This window comes from Oryza sativa, chromosome 4 (genome assembly GCF_034140825.1).
Source record: "Oryza sativa Japonica Group chromosome 4, ASM3414082v1".
Lineage (NCBI taxonomy): Eukaryota > Viridiplantae > Streptophyta > Magnoliopsida > Poales > Poaceae > Oryza > Oryza sativa.
In genome coordinates, this window is record NC_089038.1 from 34,975,785 (window position 1) to 34,987,298 (window position 11,514).

Sequence of the window (11,514 nt, forward strand, 5' to 3'; positions counted from 1 at the left end):
CACCCTGTGCTTACGCGATCGCAGCCATGAGGTTTTGATCCAACGGTGTCAGTTAATGCCACTCCTCCTCTCTCTTCTTCTTCTTCCCCCGGCGATCTCTCCGTCCCAGCCGCCGCGGCGTCGCTCCGGCAGGCGCATCCGCCGGAATGGGACGGCCTCGTCGTTATCTCCGGTAAACTCGCCTCTCAGAGCCTCCGATCCCCTCACCTCCTCCGCAGCGGGGCCGTCCCAACACGCTCATCGGCCGGAATGGTGAGGCCTCATCGTCGTCGTCTCCGATAAACTCGCCACCCAACACCGCCCTCGCCTCCGCTCTCACCGTCATCAACTGCGGCCCGGCGCCCCAGATCCAGCATGCGCGTCCTCAGAACGACGAAGCGTTGTCGTTTCCTCCAGTCAATCCAACTCGCCTGCTCACCTCTGTCGCAGTGTAATCCTTGTAACGTATGCATCTTTCACTGGTCATGGACTACACCCCCTCCCACCAAAAAAAAAAAAAAAACTTCAAACTATATATTTAGATATAGACTATGTTCAAATACAGAATTAGAAGTTACTCTCTCCATCACATAATATAAGGCGTCCACATATTTTAAGATTCCACCTTCAAAACATTTTGACCATCATTTAGTACAATATAAATTGAATTTTACTTGCTAAAAATTATATCATTGGATTAATATTTGAATTTATTTTCATATGGTTATAATTTTGTTACTACAACCTTATTATATATATGAGAAATTATAAAACAAAGATTAGTTTTGGAGACTAATATAGGATAGAGGGAGTAGTTTCTTGAAGAAAAGAATGGAGGAAGTAGTTGTTAGTCAGATGGCGTCAATTTGAGCCTTGTGTTTAGTGGTCCTGCATATGATTGAGCAAACATACTTCAAGGTGGTGGTTTTCTTTTTGATAAAGTTTAAGAAGATGGTGGGTGATGTGTTCTTTGATAAAGAAGTTTAAGAAGATGTTCTTCTTAACGAAAACAAAGTCTACTTGGGAGCAAAAAAAAGATGATAATGCTATTGAGTATTGGCAACTCTTTCAAACTAGACAAAGATGGTGATTCTATTGACGATGCTTCCAAACTACAATGATTCCATTGCAACTTGAACAACCGGAAATTTAATTAGTTGTTGAGTGATTTTACTCTTTAGCAGGTACAGTGAGGTATCCTTTTTTTATTAAGAAACTTGGTATACCTCTTCTCTTAATACCTCGGCTATTAAGAGATACCAAAATCTACATTAAAAAATTGATCTCTCTAGGTATCCACAATACCTCGGCTATTAAGAGAAACCAAAATAAAAAAAAAATGATCTCTCTAGGTATCCACAAAGACAGTAAAATTTCTCTTGTTCTACATATGGGATATATTCAACTGTCCTACATTCCGACATTCCTCCTGGTGGCAAAAAAAATTGCCTCGCGAAAATAACATTGAGAACATTCAAACGAGCCCATCCTAGCTACAGAACTCTTCTACTATCTGGCATATAAAAACCGCCTGGAGGATCGATCTGCATGGACAAAAATTCCCATTTCAAGCAAGCAACAGCATACACTACAGGCCTTGAACCCATCTGCAGGTACCCAGAAGCAACGCTCTAAGTCTTAAAGGATTTACTTAAAGGGGCAAGCATCTGAAGTCGAAAACCCACGGGCCGAGTCGCTCTTTCAAAAAACCAAAAAAAAAAACCCTTCGGGTGTTCTGCTACCAGTCTACTACTAGAAAGAGCTAAAGCTCATCAACTTCCAGCCTTGGTATGATGGTACCGCGCTAGAGCATAGTCTGAAACTCTGAATGTTGGGACTATGGAGGTGCTTCTGGTTCTAGGACCCATACAGTACAGGTAATGGAGAGAACATGATGTATTTCGATGCCGTGGAGATCATGCAACCATTCAGTTAGACCGAGATAGGAAGAATTCATAGTCTGGATGACGGTTGATAGACTTCTCCCCGTTGGCCTTGGGTATCACCATGCTTGACATAACTGATGCACCATGTCTTAAAGTCTTCAGCCTCTGTTTCAGGACTTCAGCACGATCAGTTTTGGGGCCAACGTCTAATGACATTGGCTTGATCTCTGGGTTTCTCAGTTGAAACCATTGCTCTCCCTGTAAACAAAAAATATAAATAAGGATGAGTTCAGCATTAAAATATCTATGAAAATACTACCAGCAAGAAAACTAAAAGGTTTTTCTAGTACACAAAGGTTTCCGCCATCTGGTATAATAACAGAAAACTTTATATTCCTTTACTAATACAATGATTTTCCATAGTGGATTGTCCACCTATGCACAATCAACTTGGTCACAGACAGATGGGATGAAGATGACGTTTGTCCAACACCATATCTTACTGTCTTAAATTAAGCTTAAAAGGGGAAGTGCACTAGAGATATAAGCAAGCCACCTATGGGAGGTCACAACTTGATTAGTCAAATAAGAAAAAAAAACAAGAATTAAAGTTTACTCATAAAGCTTTTGTTAGATGAAGATGAGGTTTTACATTGAACTTTTAGTACCGTGCTGAATGTGATTAGTAATAATAATAAATTGTGGCTACAAACCTATACTATCCGTACCGATACAAAAAATGATTATTGTAGAGATGAAATATTACCTTGTCATTGTAACTCCAGAAACCAACAACTGGACAAACCAAATGAGTAGGTTCATCAGCCTTGTCTGGAGAGTGAATTTGGGGAACTACTTTGCCCAGGGAGTGGTAAGTCAGGAATGCAGCACGGCAGTTTCCTTGAGGAATTCGGCAAATAGGATACCACGCAACACAAAACCTGGAAATGGAGTCCGGTAATATCATTAGCAAGAGTTAAAAAATAATCAGCACTAATAAGGGAACAAATGGTATATAAATTCAAAATTCAGTGGATAGAAATATCCAATATTAGAACATACCAGGAAGCAGGATGAAGATCGCGCAATTTAAGATTTTCCAACATCTTGGGATCCCCAAATATTTGGCAAGTAGAGAGATTTTCACCACTGGTAAGCTGTTTGATCCTATAAAATATTGTAATGCATAGGAAAAGGAAACGTTTTAAAACAAAATTGCAACGTCCTCATTTTATTTCAGCAGTTATATGCATAAGGAGATAAAAATAAAATGTATCAAGTATCATCAAGAAAAAACATGTGACAGCCCATTAATGACTGGTAAGCATCTAAAAAGTCAAGAAGAAGAACAATGCTTCCTGGCTAAGCTCTTTATGATTTTAAAAGTCAAGAAGAACAACAACAATTCCTGGCTAAGCTCTTTATGAATGATTTCTGATTTATTTTATTTCATCTCTTCACAACTTTGTTTGTTTCGGTCTTTTTTTTTTAAGTCAAGTGTAGATGATTACTACAGTCTGTAGATACATAACATCAACAATAGAAGGCTTACTTCTCAAAAAGTGGAGGACGTGAAGAAGGATGCTCTGATTCAAAATATTCAAACAGGGGTTCCCCATGGTCTTGTACAGATAAAGATGGTTTTGGTAAATACACACCATTTGGTTGGGATAATAAGAAATCATCATCACTGTCAAACTTATGGTCCAAGTTATTCTTGCACTGTTCAAACAATTGAATAGCAGATAGAGAAGGTAAAAAGTAAGCACAGAACTCTGAGACACCACAAGCTGATCTCGTAGAGTTGAGACTTCTATGGATTTCTACTTCCAATCCATAGGATCCAGGTTCCTCATACCATTCCCACACATTTCTCAAGGAGACATCCGATATCTGATATTGATATGGTGAGCTGCCAGCTTGCGGGTCCTGCAAACAGTTGCCATTCCTCATGCAAGATGTCTTAGCAATGACTGGACTTGCAGAATATATAAAAGTCTCAAAATCAGCAAGGGGGTGACCAGAAATCAGATGAACATCTGATGCACCTTGCACTTTGCAGGCATCATTTGCAGCCTTGATCATCTCACCTAATTGCAATTTAGAACTAACAGATCTTTGCTGGTTCGTGTTACAGCGCCCTTCAAAAGCTGATACACCATGATAGCCAACCTCCAAACCACTTTCAGTAGGCCTGGAAGTTTTCCAGTAATCTGTGGTGCATCCAGGGAACTGAGAACCTGAATCTTGGGATTGTAGATGGTGACCTTCCATGCCATGAGATCTGCTCATTACAGCATTATCTACTTTCTTCTGTTCTTCGGAATCAACAGAAGAAACATGATTCAAAACATCAAGAGAACCTGTGCCAACAACATTTTCTTCTCGAAGCAAAATCTGCAGCCCTCCTTTCTGCACAGGACCTATTGGTGTACAAATTTCCTCAGATATCTCTCGGACCGTCACATCAGAAGCTGAACTCGATGCTATCTGACCAACACCTGTTTCTGTTGAGTGTGTAATTCCAGGAAGCATTTTCGCTGTACAGGCACTCTTCTCTTCAATAAAACCACAGTTTGCCACTTCACTCAAACAAGAGTACTTATGTGGTTTCCCCCTACGGTTTTGTTTTGGATCCTGGAGGTGATTCATATTTGCTCCTATCATGTAATCATTTAGTGTAACTTCATGTGGAGTCCATGTGCGAACTTTAATTGGGTGAATGAAATCCTTAGTGGAATCTTTTGATGCAACTTGTGTGCAAGAATTACTTGGTCTAGAAGAAATTTTGGATTGTTTTCCACTTTGACCATGCTCAACACCACAAATATGTTCCACATTACAACCCCCCAAAGGTTGGACCTTTCTATTTTTCCGGGCTCTTTTTCTAGAAATTACTGGGAGGAAATCACCATCGCTACTAGCATTACTGCATGATTGCATTTCTTGTGTACCACTGCTAGCATCAGCACTGTTTCTGAAACAGGAGAATTTATCATGATTTGCTTTGTTTAGCCAACCTTCACTGCCACCACATTTAGAACCCCTGAGATCTGTCACTTTTGACTGAACACACGGAGGGCACTCATTTTTGTCAATCAACAAGTTCTCGGTATCATCACTGAAGTTCCAACTGCTATCTGTGTAATGGCCATCCAAAGAGGAATCAGTAAGAGTGGAAGTGGAGGCACTGTCCAAACATCTGGAGTTATTGCTGTTAGATTGCTCACAGCATTCAAAATAAGAAGCATGCCTAGACAATTCTATCTCATCACTACAAGATGTACTTGATATCAGAGTTATGAAAGAACCATCGTTACCAGTTTCACTATCAGGTCTCTCCGCAGAAACTTCTCTCACTGAAGAATCAGAAGACAAATCCCCAAACAATTTGTCAGCCACATGGTTTGGAGGCAGTGTCAAAGTTTCACCTCCATCAGCCATAGAAGGAAAAGTCTCCTTTCTACACCGCATTTCAGATCCAGCATGAGCCACATGGTTGGATGAAAGTGTCAAGGATTCACCACCAGCAACATCGATGCAATGAGAAGCACCCTTGCTCTGCATAGACTGTGTGTCAGATGCCTCAGATACTTTTTTGCCATGCACTCTTTTGTGCCTCTTGTTTTTCTTTTTGCTTTTCTTTCGTGAAGTTCGCTTCACGTCCACACTCGCGTTGCTGAAGGTGTTGACTGAGAAATCATTATCAGGGGCTTTGTCTGATTGTTGGGAGTCCTCTAGCAACGCCCTTGATGAAGTTAAACATCTTGCCAAATCCTCTGGATCATTGAAGTGAAAAAGTAACAATGATGGTGATGCGGATGTCTCAAGTTCATCTCCATTTTCCACGAGATGGGATGATAAAGACAATGTGAAGAATAAACGACCACCATTGGCTCTGAAAATAACAAACCAGGCAAGAAAGTTAATGCAGTTCTTCAACTAACATGCTGAACAAAGAGTAATAATAACAGCTAATAATAGTGACATGAAATCAATACTGATCAATTATTAAAACCACTAGAAAATGTTCAGTATACTGGAGATAATACAAAACAATGATTTATCAAAGCACATTGATTTTAGAGCACATCAGCGTACCTCTTCCTCTGTTCTTCCTGCCTGTATTCAAGCGCAGCTACTTGACGTTCCTGCAAAATAACAAAACAGAAAAAAAAAGGATAAATAAATTCTCCAAAAAAAATGCACGCTACACCATATCTCTCTTTCCAAGTTAGTACTTACAAACTGGATGTTATGAGGGTTCTTCTTTTCTGTTGAACGCCTAGGCACTATGTGACGATGCTTCCTGTTTGCAATTCTATCAACATCTCCAGAGGTGCTTGCAGGTTGCCGCAGCATATCGTGCTACATTGAGGGGAAACTAATCAAGTAGATGAAAAAGAATGTTTCAAAGACAATTTTTTGCAGTTCGGGCCAAACAACCATGTCATGAACACACTACTCACTGTATTTTTACTTGCAATTTGGACAATGTTTGGCTTTACTTTCTTTAATTATATCTTTACAACAATACTAAACATATAACAAGGTCAAAGTCGAAGTACTTTTGATTAGAAATAAGCTAATCTAAAAATGGTATGAAGCTATTTAAGAAATATATATTTCTGAAAAGAGCATAGAAGACGACAAAAAAATATATTCCGTCCGTTTTCGAATAACTGATACCGTTGATTCTCTCATTCAAATTTATTAGCGGAAACGCAAAAGCTTTGCACGTGAATATATCAGAAGAAACAAATTTCAGTTACACAATGTGCCTACACGGCGGTGGCGCGAAGATTCTCTCGTTCAAATTTGACCGACAATAATTTCAGCCGCTTTGTTTTGTGAAAGAAAAAACACATTGTAAGATTCATTTCGCGCCATACATTTATAGTAGTGCCGAGATCTAAGTATTTGTATATGTATTGATGAAAACACAGTGGTCAAAGGGTCTACAGATTGGTCAGCATTATCTTTTTCACCCGGGCCAGCCTAAGTTTAATTCAGATTGAAGGGGAGAACATACATAGAAATCGACAATACTATCAATTGATAGTGACGTTTCCAATTAGTCAACACTATCAATTACTTATTTACAGTCAGGTAGTGGTGAAGATGCTCCATATTGATCACAGCCACAGATAAACAAATGATAAATAATAGCCTATCCTAGCACTCTACTTGTTGCTGCATCTAAACTCTCCAAAAGAAATCCCAATAGACAGCTAAGCTAACAACAGAAACAGTATGCTTATGAGTTTTTCTCCATTAAACAAAAGGGGGAAAAGCTCTAGGGTGAGCAGCACGATCGACTAAACTAACGAGCTCCACCGAACTCTCATCACTGCCTGAGGCTTAGTGCTCAGATCAGGAAACACGACAAGAATATGCTGGCATAGCGCATCCGATGATCCGATCGACCTACCAAAATCCCCAAAACAGCACACATCTATCTCATCACACCAAGGGTAAAAAAATCCTCAAAGGGCGTAGGGGGGGAGGCCAACCGCTTCCCCTGCAGATGATGTTCCGATCGATCGAGCCGAGATCACCCCGCCTAATCACACCGCCCACAAGAACCCCCCTCGAAATCGGATAAAATCAAAACAACCACCGGAGACGGAGCAGATAGACGCACCTACGCTCGCGGCTCCGCCGAAGAAAAAGGATTGGAAACCCCAAACAAAAAACTAAAAAAAATTCCCCCAAATAGAGACGAGTTATCCGCTCCAATGCGCTTCACATGCGATCCCCACCCTCACGGCGCCGGCCCGCGTCGAGCCGGGACGCGGCGGGGCGAGATCGACGCGGAGAATTCTGGGGGTTTTTGTTCGCCCGCGAGGCAGCAAGGCTGGGTTGGCTGGCTGCAGCAGCGGAGCGGAGGGAGGCGGACGGGCGGGTGGGTGGTGGAGAGTGGTAGGGTGGAGGTGGAAGAGGAGGAGGAGGAGGGGGAGAATGTGGAGGACCAGATGAGCCCGTTAAATAGCCCCCGGAGAAAATGATGGGATTTCTTCGGAGAAAAAAATTATATATATGAGCTCATACGAGGCACGTTTTTTTCTGATTTGCCCTTCGCCTTTGATCTCTCTTTTCTTCTCTCCGTCGTTGGGTTTTGGTGGTTAGGTGCCAGTCCGAGGATTGGCAGAGGCTGAAAGCGTCATTTTGCTTCCAAATGTGACACTGTTGGGTGTCAAGCATGAACCATGAGACGACGAGTTGGTGTCCTGCACTCAAGCTTGTTGAGCCTTTGAGGTTTGGTGGTGATAATGGTGTGGCTCCTCTTCATCGACAGATGTCTTTTTATGGCGATTCTGTTGGGTTGCATTTGTCTCAATGTACCTTTGCCTTTTTTATATAAGATGGTAGTAATACACTACACTCTATCTTCCTGTGTCCTACACTCTCTCTTATACTCCCCTTCGCCTTCCCCTTTTCCTTGGCTCCGATGAGTCGTTTCTATCTCCGACTATTGATAACGGCGGTACCGTGGCATATACTTCATCGTGATCATTGTCTTTTTTTTTTCATCACCCCCTTCTTTCAGGACCCGTTCTTCTTGTCATGATATTGCTGACCTTGCTCGTTCTGGGCCTCCGCTACCATTGCATCTCTTTAGACCGATCTCCGTAGCCTGCTTGTCCTCCTTCATCACGCGCCATTCCTATCCTAACCGCATTTTAAAACTAATTAGCATGATTATATCATCGGTGGTACAAAATAATTTTACTCGATGAAGGTTGCTCGGGTGGTCTATTCAGTTTGGAATAAGGTGAGGTACGGATTAGAAGTACGGATGATGAATATATAGATGTGGTACAAGTAGCCCAGCAAAGTTTTCGTTTTTTTATTAGTGGAACAGTCGATTCGTTTAGTGCTAAGAATACACGAAAGAATTTAGTTACTGTCATGACTTTCTTTTATAAATAGAGAATATTTATAACCGATAGAAAATATATTAATCTCTTATACAGCTGGCTAAAAAAGATCTAAGTTTTACTAAGCCTGTTAGCGAATTGATAATGTCTACAACTGCTCAAATCGATTACCAAATTATTGAATACCTTTTTAAAACAAAAAAAAAACTCCACCTCCCTAATCGTCCAAACAAGGTAGCATTCAATTAAGCAACCTCACATATGATGTACAAATCCGTTTTTTCCGGCTTTTCGCTAACGCGGTTGATTTAGAATTCACATCGCCCTTGCTTCTATACTTAACCATTTCCGTTCGTCCATTTTGTTAGATGCACAGGTTGCTGGCAACTACACCGCTGGCAACATCGAGAGCACTGTAAACAGATCAGGGGTTATGATTCCTGCCTCAAATTGAGAGAGGGTGATCATCAACACGACATATAATTTAGATCGGATTACCTGAACCAAGTCAATAATGAAACATGCTTCTCTCCGTTTCACAATGTAAGTCATTCTAGCATTTCTCACATTCATATTAATGTTAATGAATCTAGCTAGATACGGAGGAAGTATCTTTCTTTTAGGCGCATAATGCAGTTTATCTTGTTCTACCTACCCACACTTAAGACGGTGACGTTGTTTCCTTTGTCAAGGTAAGAGAGGTGATGCAACATGAGGAGAAAACGGTGGCCCCATTCTTTGATGAAATCCTCCCAACAACTTTGGTTCAGAGAGTTTTGTCATCAGCTACTACCCAGTTTCACTTACTGATGTGATCCTGACGTACAAAAGACACGGGCTGCAAATTTGAAAAGAACAGAGCGATTATTTTTTTTAAAAAAAACACGATGTAAACGTAAGCGCTCACAGCACAAGCATACTCATCCTATAAACAAACACGCACACTCTATTTTTACAAATACTTGATGTGTTGTCACAGGTTAAAATTGACGAAGTTATTGCGGACTTCTCATTATCATTTTAGTTTTGACAGGTTTGGTGGTAGCCACTGTTTGTCTGGAGCGACAGGTATGGAATGGTTGCTATCTTGTTTTTTTTTTTTTGATGGATATTGAAACGAGGCAATCCATATCGTTCGTTCGGTCCTCGCAAAACATGCAGCCACGCCTCATCGCCTGCAGTATCCATGCTGCTGCTGCTGTATCAGTGCCGCTGTTAGGTGCCAGTTCAGTTTCCTGATTTCCTCTCCAACTACAAGCACCAAATTGCAGCGTCTCTGGCCTCCTAATGACCTCGATATGGATCGATTGCACAAATCACAATCTGATTTGTTAATTGTCACTAGCTGTATGATTTGATATCTTCTTAAGAAAAAGTGCAAAGCTCCATGTTCAGATCACAGTAGTACAACTAGTACTAGCAGCAGGCAAAGGCAAAGTTGGTGGCTTTGCAGATGGCACGCGATCCGGCCTGGGAGAGCATGCAGGATTGCAGAGCAAAGCAAACGGCAGAAGCAGCCACATCACATCTACCTATGGGCTGTGTGGTGTGGTGTGCTACGTGTGCTAGTTGTGCGTGGCGCCCATGTCTGAGCCATCGTCTACTCCACTTGTGGCGATTCTATATCTGAACTCAGAAGACGGTCAGATTGCTCGCATCAGCGATCATTGGGCTTGAAAACGCCGCGACTCACGCGGTCACGCCGCGTCCGCGCGCCAACAACCAGCGGAGGCTGCATCTACTCGCGCCCAGGAAAACAACAATTATCACGAAGCTGTAACTTGTGACTTGTGGAATGGAATAAACGGACCCTGGAATGGAATATACTCCGCCTGACATCTCGTCTGTAAATCCGTGCAGTGAATATAAATTGATTTTGACCATAGTTACGGTTTTTGGAATAGTAAATGTCTTGGACATAAAAAATGGCGTAACCAGGTTTGTTACAATCAAAGCTTTCATAATAGTGTTAGTACTCTATCGTTCCACTTATTGACGGAATAAGTAAAGTAGTATTTTTACAAACAGAAAATAATTTATAAATAAAAATTTTATATACGTTTTTTTAGCGATATAAAAGCAAAGACTGGAAAAATAAACTACGATAAAAAAAACTCCACAATCAACTTCAAATTTAAGATTGAAAATTCACATTTTGGCTTATAAGGATAAGCATGGGTTAAAAGATGAGGCTGTTAGCCCTTGTGTAAGGCCTAGTTCTTTTTTCTCAACTCGAAACTTCAACTTACTTATTTTCTGTTAGCACGATTTTCAAACGGTTAAATAGTGTGTTTTTATAAAAAAGTTTTTTTAGAAGTTGTTTTTTTAAAAATCAAATTAATCCATTTTTAAATTTATAATAATTAATACTTAATTAATCATATGCTAATGAGTTTTATCGTTTTGCGTGCTCCTGAGTATCTTATATTTACGCAAAAGAGTGAAATGACCAAAGCTACGTTTTATTGACTTTAAAAAAAAATGCAAAACCACTTTTTTTCTACAAAAGAGAGTAGGAGCTAATCTTTTCATAAAAAAAACCAACCATTCATACGATAATTACTGAAATGGTTTTAAATAGGAAATAATCCACCAGCATTATTGACATAAATGGTTACTCCATACCTTATAAAATATAATAACTCTTAGAGTTTAAACTTTATTAGTAAAAGGTGATTTTCCCCACTAAATTATACTTACCATATTAACTCTTTGTTTTATTATATCTTCAACTAGTATAACTCTATAATTTCACCCACTCAAGGAAA

At 40.4% G+C, this 11,514-nt stretch overlaps 1 protein-coding gene across 5 annotated transcripts; it reads right to left on the reverse strand.

Moving 5' to 3' along the window:
- Nucleotides 1-1,308: 1,308 nt before the first annotated feature.
- On the reverse strand, nt 1,309-7,874 carry LOC4337385 (uncharacterized). Of its 5 annotated transcripts, XM_066309588.1 has the most exons (8): nt 7,510-7,874; nt 6,111-6,233; nt 5,967-6,016; nt 5,186-5,763; nt 3,418-5,005; nt 2,928-3,032; nt 2,632-2,806; nt 1,309-2,123 (listed from the first exon to the last, which is right to left on the reverse strand). In XM_066309588.1, exons 2-8 carry the CDS (start codon nt 6,225-6,227, stop codon nt 1,908-1,910), a joined length of 2,829 nt encoding a protein of 942 aa, XP_066165685.1. In that variant the 5' UTR covers nt 6,228-6,233; nt 7,510-7,874; the 3' UTR covers nt 1,309-1,907. The 5 variants fall into 5 exon arrangements, with proteins under 5 accessions (XP_066165685.1, XP_015636398.1, XP_025880551.1 ...); XM_015780912.3 differs by having other exon boundaries at nt 3,418-5,763; XM_026024766.2 differs by having other exon boundaries at nt 6,111-7,874.
- Nucleotides 7,875-11,514: the final 3,640 nt, after the last annotated feature.

Excerpts from the sequence above, each read along its gene's own strand:
- LOC4337385 (XM_015780912.3), bottom strand. The coding sequence starts at position 6,227 with ATGCTGCGGCAACCTGCAAGCACCTCTGGAGATGTTGATAGAATTGCA. Across the intron at positions 5,764-5,966 it reads CAGGAAGAACAGAGGAAGAG|AGCCAATGGTGGTCGTTTAT; the intron begins GTACGCTGATGT and ends TGTTATTTTCAG. Across the intron at positions 3,033-3,417 it reads CGTCCTCCACTTTTTGAGAA|GATCAAACAGCTTACCAGTG; the intron begins GTAAGCCTTCTA and ends AATATTTTATAG.